Source organism: Cebus imitator, unplaced genomic scaffold (assembly GCF_001604975.1).
Source record: "Cebus imitator isolate Cc_AM_T3 unplaced genomic scaffold, Cebus_imitator-1.0 Scaffold194, whole genome shotgun sequence".
NCBI lineage: Eukaryota > Metazoa > Chordata > Mammalia > Primates > Cebidae > Cebus > Cebus imitator.
In genome coordinates, this window is record NW_016107509.1 from 936,174 (window position 1) to 955,209 (window position 19,036).

Consider the following 19,036-nt stretch of genomic DNA (forward strand, 5'->3'; position numbering starts at 1 on the left):
TTAAAATCGTAATTGGTATGCAGTCGGGTTCAAAAATTAGTTTTTGAATGAAGCTCCTACTAACTTCTGGGTATTATCTGATTGACTAAATGTTATTGGACACCCGCTATATGTCCAGGCCTGGGCTAGTCAGGTATGGCAACAGAATGGTTATTGTCTATGATTTTACAGAGCTAAAAATGATAGGTAAAATTTCAGGCTGGGCACGGTAGCTCACGCCTGTAATCCCATCACTTTGGGAGGCAGAGGCAGGCAGATCATGAGGTCAAGAAATGGAGACCATCCTGGCCAACATGGTGAAACCCCGTCTCTACTAAAAAATACAAAAATTAGCTGGGCGTGGTGGCGCGCACCTGTAGTCCCAGCTACTCGGGAGGCTGAGACAGGAGAATTGCTTGAACCCAGGAGGCGGAGGTTGCGGCGACACGAGATCGAGCCACTGCACTCCAGCCTGGCGGCGGAGCGAGATTCTGTCTCAAAAAAAACAAAACAAAACAAACAAACAAACAAAAAAACTTCAGACAATTTTCCACTGACCAGGAATATTTTCTGTATTAACATATGATATAATTACTTCCCTAAAATCTTACATAATTTAGAACATTTAGTAGCACTTTACTAAAAAATGTTATCTTCAAAATGCTGGACTCTTACCCAAGAATTACAAACACTGCACAAACTGCTTCAATCACTTTTAGAAGTCGTCTCTAGCAAGGAAGTAGGAGGTGCCTATATCACATCTGTGATGTCAGCCAACAACAGCCATTTGAATGTTTCCTAATGAATCCCTATTTCCAAATTTTTCTCAGCGTTCCTTTGGTACTTTCCCCAAAATTTTCTCTTTACGGGTAATTTAGTCTCTCTCTCTCTCTTTTTTATTTTAAATGAGCATTTCTTTTTTATATGTGATGTGTTCAGGTAAGTAATCAGGCCTTTTGAAGAATCACACACCAGTTTCCCTGATCGTAGTAGCTTTGCAGAATTCTGACATCACTCACAGCCTGGCAGGCAGCTTCCAATTCCCCCTCACGGAAGACATGGTAGTAACGATGAAACACGGGACTTGGGTCATGGGATCCTATGGGACCAAATGGCTCAACAGGTTTGCCTTTATCAGGGTTTCCCTTAAGGTGCCATGGAACCAGTACATCTTGAGAATAAAAAGAAGTCCTGTTAACATGAATAGGCAGCTTGGAATTAGAAACTTGCCATGAATTACATCTTCCCTCCTGAGAGTCATTAATGGAAGGAACAGAAGATGCTGAGTCCGGACTGTCCATATCAGGCATTTGCTCCACAAGCAACCTCTGCACTGAGGTATCACTGTTCATCTCTTTCTTTTCTTGGCTAGTTCTGTTTCCTCTAAGATACTTGGACTTCTGCTTATTATATTCTTGTTCCATTGCCCAGACATAAATGAGTGCCTTCCCACCTGGTCTCAGGAGTCGAACAAGTTCTTGCAGAGCTGCCACTCTACGTTCCTAATGAAATAAACCCAAACACGTTATCAACCTAGAAGAGATAGGAAATCAGAAAATATAACTGACCATAGGACTGTTTTCAATTAGGATGAACAGTAAGAAAATCTAACAAAATATCTTATATAAAACAAAAGAGGAAAAAAGAGGAAAGGGCATTCTGTTCTATGATTAAGAAAAAAAGTGATTAGGAAAGAGAAATTAGAGAAGAGCAAATTTTTATTTCTGTTAATCTTCCCTGTCACTTTTTCCTTAACAGTCTAGCTAGAATACACGAAACAACTAATGACTTCTTATAGGGCTATAAGCGGTAATATGAAGCACTTTTATATTACTCATCTATATAATGCTTTTACAAAGGGATTCTGTAAACTATACTACAGAGACTTCTACTTATAGCCTCGATGAAGTTGTTGGTTTAATTTTCCCACTGAAAACAACCAGAAAGCCTGGGTGAAACACCTAAAACAGCTGCTTAAAGTACCAGAGAGAGGCCCTGCAAGCAGGCCTTGAAGGGCTATAATCCCTGAGAGAAGGAAAGTAAACCAAGGTGAGCTCTAGATTGACTCTAACTTTTTCCTGTGATTATCTGCTAAGCCATAATGTGGGCTAACAGAATATGAGGAGAATGCAGAAGTCTTAGTGGCCTGAAAGGATAGGGCTCGGCATATAAGGAGGTCAAAGCCGCTGGAGGACAGAGTTATGGATAAAGGAGATGCAGGAAAATTGTTCCAAAAATCTCTATGCAAACACCCTTTGAAGCATTTGCCAGTTTCTAAGTTGCATGTACATAGGGTAAAATTCCAAGAAACTTAGCAGAGTAGCAGCTGGGAAGCTAAAATGCTAAACAGAAATTTTAGCAGCCAATGTTAGAGAGACAGACATTGGACTTTAAGATCTGCTAAGGTGTAATAGCCTTGGAGTACATTCCAGGCTTTCACTTGAGAACTGGAAGGGCTACATCACAGAAGAAGGAACAAAAGTAAAACAGATATAAATCATCCCCAATAAAGCATAAAATCAGTTCTCTGCAGAATGCAAGTGATCTGCTTATGCTTTATCTGCTTGCACTTAGAAAAATCTAACCTTCTTCAGAGAAAAAGTACCCAAATCTTTAACATAAAATGCCCAGCATACAGTGAAAAATTATGAAGTATGCTAAAAATAATGATGAACAAAGGACTGAAAAACAGAGGAAAAAAAACAGACCATAGAAATAAATCCCCAGACAAAGACTTTTTAATAACTATAGTTAATATGTTCAAAAAACCAGAGGAAAAGATCAAGGATTTCAGTAATGATAAATATTAAGAAGTCAGTAATTCTAGAAAACAAGATGAATTTCAATTTTTAGCAAATTAGATACATTTACAAAGATAAGTATTAAACTATAGTTCAGGTCAGTATAAATTACCCAGATTGAATCACAGAGATGAAAAAGAGGGGAAAATACAGAAAACTGTCAATCAAGAATTCAATACCTACTAAAAACATCATTTGTAAGATGAAGGCAACATAAAGAGATCTCAGATACACACAAGCTGAGAGAATGTATCACCAGTATACTTACACTAAAGAAAATAGGACAGAGAACTCTTCAAGCAAAGGAAGCCTACTTCCTCCGAAACTCTGAAGATGCAGGAAAAAAGGAAGAATACCAGAAAGGGTAAATAATGTGAAGAAATATAAATGAAGGCTAAGAGCTCAAAACAATAAAATAATAATAGTACAATAAAAGGCAGAAGGGGTTAAAAGTTATCAATGAAGTCTTACATTGTCAGGAAGGGGTAAACATGCCAATTTAAGGTAGACTATAATGTCAGAGTTACATGTTGTAATGTCTAGGGTTACCAGTTAAAAAATAATATAAGAATATCTAATCAGCAAGCTAACAAAAGAGGAAAAATTTAACAATAAACTACATTATGGAGATAAGGCTGGCAATCATAGAGAACTAAGATATATACAATATTTGACAAATTAGTATTTCTAGTTCCATAGCTCTCTTAGCCTCAGATAATGCCTTCTTTAATTATCAAAGTAACATACACTGTATTGTACATCCAAGTAACCCATTCAACATGGCTAAAAAGCCCAGGAAATAATCTCAGATTGTATGTTAAAATAGGAAGAAGCATCTTCAGTATAACTGATATATAGAGAAGTGAATTAATAGGAGGAAGCTTAGTGAGGATTTCTCCAAATTGGGTTTAAGGAGCTAGGAAATATTGGGAAATTACGCTAAAAAATAAGATGAGACCATTTTATAAAAATAGTTGAAAAAAAGATTATTAAAATAATAATAATTAACATTTCCTGAGCTCTTATTATGTGTAAGATACTCTAATAAGTATTTTATGTATTGTCTCATTTAGTCTGACAGGCCTGTGAGATAGGATATTGTCATCATTATTTTACAGCTGAGGGACTTAAGTATTCTGAAATCACTAAAAATGTTTGTTCAAGGTCACAAAAGTAAAAAGAATATCAAATAGTAGAAGCAGTGGTGTCAGGGAAGAAGAGACTGGCACCAGAATGTAAACTGGATTAAAACAGATACATCAGTTGAAAAGAACACAGTAGTAGTGAAGGGATATAGCACAGGTCAGTAGACTTTTTTACTTTAATTCCCTTACCTCATTGTCTCCAGATACTTGGCTGAGATTTTCCATATAAAATCTTATGTTCCACCCTAAATCATGTTTCACAGTGTCATAAAAATGATCTCTACCAGGCATATATCTCATCAAGATATTCCCATGTGTTAGACCTTTCAATGACTAAGTCCAAATCATAACTATGGCATTCAACCAACACCACATAAATCCGCGTGGCAGGTGAGAATTCTACCACTGAACCACCCATGCGCTGGTATAAATCCAACAAATAATAAATAAATAAATAAATAAAAGCTGCATCCTCCACTAAACTATGAGCTCTATGAAGCAGGGACTGAGTCTTCTCCATCTTGTGCCCAGCTATTTGCTTAATAGTACTGTGTAACTAATTTTCAGTGACTTTTTTTTTTTTTTTTTTTTTTTTTTTTTTTTTTTTTTTTTTTTTTTTTTTTTGAGACAGAGTCTCTCTCTGTCACCCAGACTGGAGTGCAGTGGCATGATCTCAGCTCACTGCAACTTCTACCTCCTGGGTTCAAGTGATTCTTATGTCTCAGTCTCCTAAGTAGCTGGGATTCCAGGTATGCACCACCACGCCCAGATAACTTTTGTATTTTTAGTAGAGATGGGACTTTGCTTTGTTGGCCAGGCTGGCCTCAAAATCCTGACCTCAAGTGATCCACTTGCTCTGGCCTTCCAAAGTGCTGGGATTACAGGTGTGAGCCACCATACCTGGCATCAATGGCTTATTTTTATTGTGGTAAAATATATGTAACAAAATGTGCTAAGCATTTTTAAGTGTACAGCTCAGTGACATTAACTATGCTCATACAGTTGTGCAACCAACACTATTATCCACCTCCAGAATATTTTTCATCATCCCAAACTGAAACTCTGTATTAATTAAATCATAACAACTCCCATGCCCCTCTCCCACAGCCTCTGGTAACAACTGTTCCACTTTCTGTCTCTATGAATTTAACTATTCTAGCTAGTTCACATAAGTAGAATGATATAATACTGTCCTTTTGTGTCTGGCTTATTTCACTTAGTATAGTGTCCTCAGGTTACAACCATGTTGTAGTATGCGTCAGAATTTCCTTCCTAAGGCTGAATAATATTCCGATATAGGTGCATACCATATTTTTTCTATGCATCCATCAATGAACATTTGAGTTATTTCCACCTTTTGGCTGTTATGAACAATGCGGCTATGAACATGGGTGTATTAAATACCTGTTCAAGTCCCTGCTTTCAATTCTTTTGGGTATATATCTAGAAGTGGAATTGTTGAATCATATGGTGATTCTACGCTAAATTTTTTGAGGAACCACTGTACTGTTTTCCACAGTGGCTGATCCAGTTTACATTCTCATCAGCAATGCCCAAGAGTTCCAATTTCTCCACATCCTCACTGACACTCATTAGTTTCTATATTTCTGATAATAACCATCCTAATGTGTGTGAAGTGGTATCTCACTATGGTTTTGATTTGTATTTCCCTAATGATTAGTGACACTGAGTATCTTTTCATGTGCTCAAGGCCATTTGCATATCTTCTTTGGAAAACTGTCTATTTAAGTCCTTTGTTTTTAATTGTTTTCTTATTGTTGGATTTTTGTTGTTCTTTATATATTGTAGATATTAACACCTTATCAGATACACAATTTGCAAATATTTTCTCCCATTTTGTGGGCTGCCTTTTCATTCTGCAGATAGTGTCGTTTGATGTACAAGTTTTTAATTTTGATGAAGTCTGATTTATCTATTTTTTGCTTTGTTGCCTGTGCTTTTAGTATCATATCCAAGAAATCATTGCCAAATACAATGTTATGAAGGCTTTCTCCTGTTTTCTTCTTGGAATCTTATAGTTTTAGCTTTTCTGTATATGTCTTTAATTCATTTTGAGTATTTTTATGTATATGGCATAATGTAAAGATCCAACTTCATTCTTTTGCATGCGGTCAATGAATTATTTTTTAAATAAATGACAATAGATACACAGAAAAAGTTGGACATAACAGATTTCTAAGATGATTACACAGAACGTCATACAAGGTAGAGTATCCAACATATTTGCAATTGCAAGGAATGGATATATTTGTGTACATTATTGCCTTTTATAACTTGAAAATAAATTACAGTAATAAGTTATAACCACTGAGTTGTAGCTGAAGCAACCAATGTCTGCCAAACATTTCTTCCAAATCATGGGGATTTTAAAATTTACTGGTATAGCTGCTCCTTTCAATACTTTCTCCATTTGCAATAATGCCTATAAGTGTACTGAAGCCTAGTGACTTGTGCCGTAAAGAGCCTAATATTGTTTGCTGCAGCCCAGCCGAATCTCTTGGTTATTATTAAAGAGCTGGCAAGCTAGCAATTGAAGAGACTAATGACACAGACAGTTTTCTGATTTGTTTTGATTTGTTTTGAACTCAGTTAAGGTCATAAGGTCTACTGAAACTGCTGGTGACCCATAAGGTGAGCTATAAAGCTATTGCTTAGATCAGGGGATCAATTGCTGACACCCAAGAAAAATAAGTGGCCTTTTGTTCTTAAAAGAAAATATTAAATATTAAATTCATTTATTTTAAAACTAAGAACATACTAAAAGAATCAACACACTACTACTAGCTAAATAAGACAGAGTTTTGAAAAAAAGAATAGGAAAGGAAGAAAAACAGAAATTTATAGGAAGAAAGGAAGAAGTAACAAGTCAGGGATAAAACTATGGGTTGAGAAAGAAAGCTGAGAAAGAAATAGGGAAGGGACTCACAGTCTGAGGAGACAGTGTACTCAAGAGGCCTAGAGATGCTGATTTCAAAGTCTCTTCCAGCTAAAATTCTGTGACTCGGTGGGTTTGAAGGAAGGCATTTAAAACTGAATGAGACTTGAGGTAGAAAAGGAGCAAAAGCATACAGCAATAAAAGCATGAAGTCCCATCAGGACTCTAAGTAGAAGATACTCAAATAGGCGCCCACCTTCATTCTGCATGTTCTCTTACAAAGACGGCAAACTGTGACAAGAAAAGAGAAAAGAAAGAGCTGAAAAGCTAAAACGGGGTCCCAAATCAGCAAAATTCATGAACTTTTCCTGCTGCTTTAGCTACAAGTTCTTAAGAGAAAGACAGACCATACTTACTGCTGTTGCAAAATGATGAATAACAGCAATGGAAATGCAGGCATCACAAGATCCACTGCGGAATGGTACTGCCAATGCATCACAGACAAAAGCCTGAAATTGCCTCTCTCTGCAAATGTCCACAAGGTTTTGGCTACGATCACAACCAATCTGTAACAGAGAAGGAATTTCATCACATTTTGTTTAAATATCACAGGAAATTATGAGCTTATTCCATACCTTAAAGTATATATAATGAATATAAAGATCTCATATTCATTGTGAAATGGTCTGACACCATGATATTATCAGTTCTTACAGCCAGTACAAAATCAGAATATATAATTGTAAGGGAAGCATTTATTACCTTTACAGATATCAAACAGAACTCCAATCAGTGAAACAAAATGACGAGAACAAAAATGACAGTGGTGGAAATGGGAGGTCCAAATTTACAGCAAATTCATGACCATTCAGAATCTGGATGTTTCTGTAATATCACACATTTAAAACTGGAAAGTATCCCATAAACATAGTCTTTTGGGGGAGCTACAAATAAGATGTTCTACGATATCTCTCATTACCATATATACTATATTGTAATGACCCAGATAGCAGGAGGATGGGCAATTATTTTTCTGCTTCTTTATACTTTTCAACATGGATTACTTTTACAATCAGAAAATAAAATCCCAAAACAAAAAAATAATTTTTTTTCTTTTTCCACTAAATGCCAAAACTTATCAAGAATACAGCTAGTGCTCGACTTACGACCACGGTCAGGACCACGGACTGGTCATAACATGATTTGGTCATAAGTTGAGTAGGCTATATGTACAGTTGAAATGGTACACGCGGAGATGGTAGTGCTGCCAGAAGCTGGCCCGCACTGTCGTATGCCCAGCTGGGCAACATTTGCGCTGCCAGACGCGGAGCAGTTGTGGCTAGCGATTGTGGTCGTAAAGTCGAATGGTCGTAAATTGCATAGGTGGTAAGTCGATCAATACCTGTAAAGTGCTGAATTCGAAATTTATAAAATGTTATTTAATTAAACCTTTTCATACACCCAAACAATCCTATAGGATTGATGGCATGGAGGGCAGCTAGCAACATGCTTTTCTGTCCTCAAACAGGTGAGACCTAGCACACCTTATGCATGCATCTGGTTCTGTGAGAAGTGTTTAGGAGCTGGGTTTTCCCACCTTCTTTCTCTCTACTTTGTTGTTGTTGTACACAGTTTTGCTGCTTAGTTCTAAGAATATCAAATATGTATGTAATATATAGACACACATACACACACACACACACACACACACATTTTGCAATATGCCCATGTAAATTGAAGAATAAATGGGAGGCACTTAAGAAATTTTTTTTTTTTTGGAGACAGGGTCTCACAGCCCACCACAGCCTCCACCTCCCAGGCCCAGGCAATCCTCTTGCCTCAATCTTCCAAGCAGATGGGACTATAGATGCACACTGCCATGCCCAACATTTTTTTTTTTTTTTTTGTATTTTTTGTAGAGATGGAGTTTCGCCATGTTGCCTAGGCTAGCCTCAAACTCCTGGGCTCAAGTCATCCATCCTTCTCAGCCTCCCAAAGTGCTGGGATTATAGGCATGAACCACCATACCAGGCCACAAAAAATGTTAAATCACTGATTAATCATTATCCCTGGATAATTTTTTCTTAACGCAATCTCTATAATAGAGAAAAGAATTACATAAGCAGATTTAGTCAAATAGAAGTAGCCACCTAAAGTGTATATTTACACATTTAATTTTTTGACATAATGAGCACTGATCCTAAGTTTCCCTTGGCCCTTCTGATATGAATGCTCATATCAAACCTGTTGGGATAACTGGCTAGCCATGTGTAGAAGACTGACACTGTACACCTTCCTTACACCATACATAAAAATCAACACAAGACAGATTAAATGTAAAACCTAAAACTACAAAAACTCTGGAAGATAACTTAGGAAATACCATTCTGGACATAAGCTCTGGCAAAGATTTCATGACAAAGACACCAAAAACAACAGCCACAAAAACGAAAATTGACAAATGGGACCTAATTAAACTAAAGAGCTTCTATACAGCAAAATAAACTATCAACAGGGTGAACAGACAACCTAGAGAATGGGAGAAAATATGTGCAAACGATGCATCTGACAAAGGTCTTATATGCAGAATCTATAAGGAACTTAAACAAATTAACACACAAAAACCAAACGGTCCCATTAAGAAGTGGGCAAAAGACAAGAACAGATAGTTTTCAAAAGACATGAACAGATACTTTTCAAAAGACATCCATGTGGCCAACAACTATATGAAAAAGGTCACAACATCACTAATCATTAGAGAAATGTAAATCAAAACCACAATGAGATACCATTTCAGACCAGTCAGAATGGCTACTTTTAAAAAGTCAAAAAATAACATGCCGGTGAGGTTGCAGAAAAAAGAGAATTCTTATATACTGCTAGGGGGAATGGGTTCAACCACTATGGAAAGCAGTTTGACAATTGCTCAACAAACTTAAAAGAGAATTACCATTCAACCCAGCAATTCCATTATTGGGTATATATCCAAGGGAATATAAATAGTTCTACCATAAAGACATATGCACACATATGTTCACTGTGGCACTATTCAAATAGTAATCAACCTAGGTGCCCATCAACAGTAGGCTGGGTAAACAAGTGTGTTACACACCATGGAATACTATACCACCATAAAAGAGAATGAGATCATGTTGTTTGCTGCAACATGGATGAAGCTGTAGGCCACTGCCCTAAGCAAACTGATGCAGGTACAGAAAACCAAATACTGCATGTTCTCACTCATAAGAGCTAAATACTGAGTACACACGGACACAATGAAGGGAACAACAGACACTTGGGTCTATTTAAGAGTAGAAGGAGGGAGGAGGGAAGGGTCAAAAAACTACCTATCAGGTATTGTGCTTACTAACTTGGGTGATGAAATACTGTAATCTGTACACTGAATCCCTGTGACATGGAATTTACCTGTTTAACAAACCAGCACATGTACCCCTGAACCTAAACTCAAAGTTTAAAAAATCTTTTTTAATTTGGCTTTTTCTTAGACCAGCAAGCATATACAGATTTCAGATAGGCTTTTAAAACTTAAATACAGTGAAGAATGTAATATTGTCTCTGATAAGTAGTGACATTCAATTTACCAAAAAATAGCATTTTTATGAAAAGTTCCTTAAAGTGCTATGTTATTAATTCCCGAGAGGAAGAAAAAGATCTTAAAATGCAACATTACATTACAAAGTTTATATTTTAAAGGCACAATAAAAGAACGGAAATAAAAAAAAAATTCTTACTGAGTTAAATCACATTGCCATGCTAGTCATACTTAATGAGTTTGCTTAATTTGTAATCGGTATTAAACAGCTTCTATATTTTATCCTGGAGCTGCTTTAATTTTAAAGTAAAATAAAAGATTACAAGCTAGAGATAAAGTACAGCAATTTATCTTTAAAATATTTTAAGATAAAAAGTACTAAGGGCCTATTAGTCATAATAATGGCATGATTCCCAATTAATTGCACCCTTTGCCCATGTAAGATGCATGCCTGGATTATTACTTATTATTTATTTTCATCCATATTCTATGCCATCAGCCAACAATCACAGTATCAAGACGACAATACCACTCAAATAATCTGAACATTATATTTTGGTGCTTGTCTCCTTTTTTGTTACATTTAAATTCCGTTCATAGAATTGGAAGTTTCAAGTATGCCCAATTCTGACAGATAGCTGCTAAAAGTCAACAGAAAGAAATCCCACCTGCCTATTAAAAAAAATCCTCAGGGATAGAACTCAATAGTTACTCAGATGAGGAAAGTTATTATCTGAGAACCACAGATAAGACAGAACATGGAGAAGAACAACAGCCAAACAAAACAAGAGATTTCCCTCTTCTTGCCAGGCTCTTACAGCTATTTGTACACAACACTCATTTTCACCAACAAGAAACAGCAAGGCCAATTTTTGCAATAAAGCACCAGGTCTGATGTAGATTCCCCACTGACCAACTATCTGACTCACGCCTGGCTCACTACTTTCACCTTTTACTTTTTTTGCCTGTCTTCCTTATACTATAGTCATGTCACTATTTTTTCTCCTCTTCCCCTTTCCATTTTTAAATTTTTTAAATCAAGAAAAGTGTTTGAAAAATCTCCATAATAATGCTGCATCATGTCAACAGGACAGAAAATAGCTTACTGATAAAAACCACGTATATTCAAGGACTCATGTAAAGCTACATATTTCTGTGTACTGGGTGAAGATCAATGACATTAAAACATATACTGGGCTTAAAATGTGTGTGGGTGTGTGTATTTTTTTTGGAGATAGGGTCTCACTCTGTCACCCAGGCTGCAGTGCAGTAGCACAAACACAGCTCACTGCAGCCTCTGCCTCCTGAAGTCAAGTGATCCGCCCACCTCAGCCTCCTGAGTGGCTGGGAATACAGGTGCACACCATCATGCCTGGCTAATTTTCTAATTTCTTTGGAGAGTCAAGAGCTCGCCATGTTGCCCAGGCTGGTCTTGAACTCCTGGTCTCAGGCAGTCTTCCCACCTCAGCCTCTCAAAGTGCTAGAAGTACAGGTATGAGCCACGGTGCCCAGCCTATACTTTTACATAATTTTTAAAATCCTAAACAAAATATGTAATTGTGGAAGTACAAGTAAGAATAAAATACATTCAACCTGATAAGCAAATGTGCAAACTAAAACAAAGTTCCATTTTTCTTCCATTAAACTATCAAAAATATTTAAAAACTGAAATATACTATGGCAATGTCAGTATGACAGAACTTCCTCTCATATAAAATACAAATTGGCTCAATCATTTAAAAGAGCAATTACACAAACCATTTTTTAAGGAAGAAAATAATGTTTATAACTTTTGACCCAATAATTACCTTTCTAAAAATGTATCCTAAGAAAATAAATCACAATAGGGAAAACGTTAACCAGGCTAACAATAACTGCCTTTTCCTGAGTACACATATAGATTAAAAGCAGATTCTTTGTATCAATGCACTTAATCCTCATAACACACTTTTAGTTATTATTGTCACCATATTACAGATGAGAAAATTTCATCTCAAAGAAAATAAGTAACTTGCTCAAAGCTCAAAGTCATTAAATGATGAAACAAAAATTTTAAACCCGGTGTTTCTCATTCCAAAATCCATGTTCCTCCATCTTTTCCCACTGACTCTCAATCTACATGTTCATTACAGTGTTATTTAGAATACTTCCAAACAGAACACAACCAAATTTCCAGTAACTTCTACCTAATAGCATATTAATAAAGTCTAAGTCTTTTCAATAAGTGGTGGAGGAACTGCATATTCACATGCAGAAGAATGAAATTAAACCCTTATCTCATACCACCTATGAAAATCAGTTCAAAATGGATTAAAGGCTTAAATAAAAGACCCAAAATTATGAAATTATTAGAAGAAAACTTATAAGAAAAGCTCCGCGATCTTGGCACGGGCAATAATTTTTTTGGATATGACCCCAAAAGCAAAGGTAACTAAAGCAAAAATAGACAAATGGGATTAGATCAAACTAAAAAGCTTCAACTTGAGGAAACAATCATCATAGGGAAGAGACAACCTACAGAATGGGAGAAAATATTTGCAAACTATACAACTGATAAGGAATTAATACCCAAAATATATAAACAGGCTGGGCACAGTGGCTCACAACCGTAATCCCAACCCTTTGGGAGACAAAGGCGGGTGAATCACTTCAGTCCAGGAGTATCAGACCAGCCTGGGTAACATGGCAAAACTTCATCTCTACAAAAAATACAAAAATTATTATTTTTTTTTTTTGGGTGTGGTGGTACATGCCTGTAGTCCCAGCTACTAGAGGCTGGGGTGGGAGGATCAATTGAGCCCACAAAGTCAAGGCTGCTGTGAGCCAGTCATGCCCCTGCACTCCAGCCTAGACAACAGAGCAAGACTTTGTCTCAAAAACAAAACAAAACAAAAATATATAAAGAACTCTATTACAAGAAAACAAATAATCTGATTTAAAAATAGGCAAAGGTCCTGAATGTACATTATTTTAAAAAAGACATACCAATGGCCAAGTACATGAAATGATGCTCAACAACATCACTAATCATCAGGAAAATGCAAATTAAAACAATGAGATATTACCTCACACTTGTTAGATCTGGCCATTATCAAAGAGACAATAGATAACAAATGGTTTTGAGGATGTGGGAAAAGGAAACCCTTGCACACTGTTGGTGGGAATGTAAATTAAGACAGCCACTAGGGAAAACAGTATGGAAGTTTCAAAAAAAAATTAAAAATAGAACTACCATATGATTCAGTAATCCCGCTGCTAGCTATAGATCCGAAGGAAATGAAATCAGTAGGTCAAAAAGCTACCTGCACTCCCATGTTTATTGCAACATTATATACCATAGCCACGATATGGAATCACTCTAAATATCCATCAATGGATGAATACAGTAAACATGGTTTATATACACAATGGAATACTATTTGGCTATAACGAAGAAGAAACTCCTGCAATTTATAACAACATGGATAAACCTGGAGGACATCAGGTTAAGTCAAATAAGCCAGACACGGAATGCAAGCATTGCCTGATCTTACTCATACTTGGAATCCAAAAAAGTTGACCTCATAGAACTAGAAGTAGAACAGTAGCTACTAGCGACTGCGACAGCTGAGGAGTGGGAAGCTGTGGAGATGTTGGTCAAAAGACAAAATTTCAGTTAGACAGGAGGAATAAATTGCAGAGATCTACAATACAACATGGTGACTATAGTTAACAACAATGTATGGTATTTTTAAATGCTAAGAGAATAGATGATAAGTGTTCTCACCAAAAAAATGGCAACTTTGTGAGGTGACGAATTTGTTAATTTGCTAGATTTTGTTAATCCATAATGTATATATACTTCAAAACATCATATCATATACGATAAATACATATGATTTCATCTGTCCTTTAAAAACGTTTTTAGTAACTTTAATTTTAAAATAAAATAGTGAAAAAATACTGTATTATAAAATTCAGAAACATTGTTAGATTATATATTAGAACGGAAATAAGTGAGATAAATGAGTTATCAAATTATATACACATTCATTATATATAAAACATTATTAGGAAAAACACTAGAAGGATATTCATCACAATAGGGTGACAGGATTATGCAAATACCTCTCTTTTCATCAATTTTCTGAATGATGGTTATGTATGTATGCATGTATTTATTTTTAGACTCAGAGTCTCACTCTGTCACCCAGAGTAAGTGCAGTGGTACAATTACGGTTCACTGCAGCCTTGAACTCCTGTCGCAGTCTCCTGGGTAGCTGGGGCCACAGGCATGCACCACCATGCCTAGCTACTTTTTTTGTTTTTATTGAGATGCAATCTTGATATGTTGCCCATGCTAATCTTGAACTCCTGGCCTCAAGCGATCCTCCCTCATCACTGAGATCATAGGCATAAGCCGCTGCACCCTACTGGTTACATTAATTTTATTTTTAAAATATACATTTAAAAAACTGTTAAAAATATGCACTTGTAGGAAAATTAGACTGGTAATATATAGTTTAATAAAGTGCAGAGAAATAAACAGAAGCAGTAAAGTACAGTGAAAAGAGCATACCACAAGTTGAATATCCCTTATTTCAAATGCTTGGGACCAGAAGTGTTTTAGATTTTAGAATTTTTTGGATTTTGGAGTATCCGCAGAATACATACCGGTTGAGAGTCCCTAATGTGAAAATCTAAAATCTGAAATCCACCAGTGAACATTTCCTTTGAGCATCATATTGGTACTCAAAAAGTTTCAGATGTTGTAGCATTTGAGATTTCAAATTTTCATATTAGGGATGCTCAACTTGTAAACTCTGAATGTGAATCCTGGTTTCAGCAATAACAAGCTGAATAACCTAGGAGAGCTACTTAACTATCTCAAAGCCTCTGTTTCCTCATCTAAAAAGTAAAGAGAAAAATACCTGTTTATCAGGGTGAATATGAGAGTCAAATTAAATGATCTATACTAAATAATTAACCATTGAAATGCTATGAAAATAGTAGTCATCATAACATATGGAATAAGGAGTATCCAGGATTCTACATAAAAAGGGAACTCTAGATCCTAAAGGTAATTTTATCCTGCAGTAACACCCACCCATTTTGAGGTTGCCACATTCCTTCAAGGCTGCCAAACACAGCACTGTTTACATTCTGGTTTTCACGTAAAGAACTGAAGGTAAATTCACAGGTTTGCTCCTCACCATTCAACAAACCACTAATGTAAGCTTCTACTACTGTCAAGTACTGTATGCCTGGAGATGAGGCAATGCAGTAAGCTCCGGGGAACAACAGACAGGAAGGAATTACATGCCGACTGCTGCTGATAAACAGAATATGGTTAACAGAGAGTGAGTGTACTTATGATTTTCCAATCCTTCCAAATACATTCCCTCTTGAATCAGCTGCAGATTTTGTTTCCTGTTTATCAAGAAATCATTCTTCTCAACTGTAACAGAACCAGCATAGTTGATTTTGACCTAGTTTCACTGTCACGAATGATATCTGACTAGATAAAACCATGGATTATCAACAAGAAAGTGCAAAAGCAGAGTCAACTGAGAAACATTTTTGGACTATCTTTAGATTAAAACACTAGAAAATGTCACCTTGTTCTGAACTGTGGTTAGCTGTGATTTTAAGTGACACATCAAAGATCTATTTCCTCTTCAACATGAACAAACTTAACTCACTAGGCCTTGTTCTTTATAAATTAAAATTTAATTATAAACATGGTAACAATAAATGAATATCAATGTCTTATCTTGATGAAAGCTATTATTTTATATGCCTGTTAATGTACAAACTCTACACTTCCTAAGCTGTAATACAACCAGCCCTCTGTATCTATGAGTTCCACATCCGTGGATTCAAGCAACCACAGGTCAAAATATTAAAAAAAAAAAAGCAAAAAACCATCTTTACTGAATACATATAGACTGTTTTCTTGTCATTAGTCTCTAAGCAATACAGTCTAACAACTACTTACATAGCATATACATTGTATTATGTATCATAAATAACCTATAGTTAATTTTAAATATACAGGTGGATGTGCACGGCTTATATGCAAATACTATATAATTTTGTATCAGAGACTTGAGCTTCTGCAGATTTTGGTATCCACAGGGTCCTGGAACTAATTCCCCACAGATACCAAGGGACTAATGTACTTTTTTCAATGCATTTTTTGTACTTCCTTGGTAGAATCCTAGGTGACTGTAACTAGAGAGGCATTTGAGATGTATGGCCCTGTACAGAACAGCCACTGTTGCTCATGTGGGGGTGATAAAAATGTAATCTCTTAGAAGAATGGTAAATCACTTTTCCCTTTTACACTAAATCATTTATGATCATTAAATATGCATTTTATTATTTTAATTTGGCTTCAATTGTATATACCAAGAGACAATTGTAGTAACTTTCTTCAAGAAGGTGCACAATTTCTAGGATGGAGTAAAAACAAAGAAGAGAAGCAATCTGACATACTCCAATAACCCAGGAACGTCAACTGCTCTCGTTCTTTTTACCTACTCCCTTATTCTCATCCTAAATCTCCTAATCTTGAGAAGGGGAAGCTCCAGTCCTCACAGAGCAACGTTAAAATATGATTACTTACAACAACACACTAATACAAGAACGTTCTACCTCTTAGCACAGCAGAAAAAAAAGGCTCATAGAAAAAAAATAATAGCAACTGAAAACAGACACTCTGGAATCAGACAGAAATAGGCTCAAATTCTGGGTCTAGCATGGTAACCTTTGTCAAGATTTTAATCTATTTGAGCCTTAGTTTTCTCAACAGTAAGATATCAATAAATAGAAAATTTTTTTCTGCTGTGAGTAAAATTTAGAGTAGAAAACATAAGTTCAAGTTCCAGTTATTGCCCCTAATTATATGACATCAGGAAATTAATATGACCACTGTGAGCCCCAATTTCTTCATTCTACAAAAGATAGATGAAAATATCAGCTTTCTCTTCTTCTTACTTAGGGAGATCCAAGCCACAATAAAGATTTCTATAAAAATTCTTTCTAATCTATAAAGAGTTTTATAACTATAAGATAGTTTTACTAATAAAATAATACTGGTAGAAAGCAAAATTTAAAGGGAGAAAAAAATTATATAATGATGGTGTGCCCATAAATTCCTAGAGGAATAAGAAAGAATGGGGCAGTGTTCATTAATTTTGAATCTGTTGGTTATAACATTTTGGCAATGAACTAAAAAAATAGCATTTTATCATGAGGAAGAAAGATGATGATAACCACAGCAAATTAAGCAAAAAGAAAGCCAAAAGCAACATTACTTGCCATATATAACTCCTTATTGATGCCGAGATACTTTCCATTACCACATCCAATATCAGCGACTATAGAGCCATTTGGCAAAGCCTTCAAAAACTCCACAATGTGTGGCCAAGGGGTATGTCTCGTGCTGCTGAAGTGCCCAGCAATCTCTTCATAAACTTGATGGACGTACTCTTGCTCCAGCCGTGAGGCTTCTTTATCACTCTCTGGAAATGAGGGAGGAGTCTCTTTCCTCTGGCTATCACAGACCAAAGGGTAACCTTAATGAAAAACAAAGCAATGTACACCTTTCTTTTTTATGGGAATGACTCATATGGTATCAAGTTTTCTTAAATGAAAAAATAAAATCAATTCAAATTTAATCTCGGGATTAAAAGTCATCTTATCCAGAAAAGCATCTTAATAGGTCTGGCCTACATGGGAAAAGTTTAGCTAAATTAACCTTGGCAGGTAAAGAAGATAGGAGTTCTCGGGACCCTAGGGCTCTCAGAAGAAGAACAAGACCTGGAGGCACAGTGTCATCTGGTAATAAGTGCAAGTATTTACTGAGCACTATTTGAAGCTGTTTCTAAGCATTGTCTCAATTCTCACAGTAATGCAACGAGATAGGTACTGTTACATCCACTTAGAGAGGACAAAACAGAATCACAAAGAACTTAAAGAACATTCCTAAAGACAGAGATAGTAAGTCATACAGCCACAATTTGAACCCAAGCAGTGTAGACTCCAGAACCCGCATTCTCAATGACTGCATTAAGTTGCCTACTTCAGTAGAATAAGCAAACCCCAGGGAGAACACCACCAAGCAGAGCTGATGACAGTGGAAATTTAGAATACACTGTCCCTAATTTTAAAGTTGTTCCCTGTTCTCTGTAATAATGTCTAACACTCATTTTAAATCCTTGCTTGTTCTCTGCTATGGCATAATCTTCCTTTGTCTTCTGCCAAAGTCTGTGACTTTTTATGGGTAGTGTTCTAGACAATAAAGGAAGAAGGAGTAGTGTTCCTAAAGAACCCACAGACAAGACTAAGACAATAATTAGAACTCACATAGCAGGCCAGTCGTGGTGGCTCACGCCTGTAATCCCAGCACTCCGAGAGGCCAAGGCAGGTGGATTACCTGAGGTCAGGAGTTCAAGAACATCCTGGCCAACATGGTGAAACCCTGTCTCTACTGAAAATACAAAACAAACAAAGGAACAAAAAATTAGTGGGGTGTGGTTGTGCACGCCTGTGATCCCAGCTCCTTGTGAAGCTGAGGCAGGAGAACTGCTTAAAACTGAGAGGTAGAGGTTGCGGTGGGCCGAGATCACACCACTGCACACTGGTGTGACAGAACAAGACTCCATCTTTAAAAAAAAAA

At 36.3% G+C, this 19,036-nt stretch overlaps 1 protein-coding gene across 4 annotated transcripts in view; it reads right to left on the reverse strand.

Annotated features, from left to right (window-relative positions):
- Positions 1-500: 500 nt before the first annotated feature.
- Positions 501-19,036, reverse strand: part of ALKBH8 (alkB homolog 8, tRNA methyltransferase) — a 62,892-nt gene continuing 44,356 nt past the window's right edge. For all 4 annotated transcript variants that reach the window (XM_017547047.2, XM_037745201.1, XM_017547048.2 and 1 more), the window contains exons 10-12: positions 17,677-17,933; positions 7,238-7,387; positions 501-1,481 (exon numbers count right to left, since the gene is read on the reverse strand). In XM_017547047.2, coding sequence (XP_017402536.1) covers positions 927-1,481; positions 7,238-7,387; positions 17,677-17,933 — 962 coding nt within the window. In that variant the 3' untranslated portion in view covers positions 501-926. The remainder of the gene's footprint in view (positions 1,482-7,237; positions 7,388-17,676; positions 17,934-19,036) is intronic.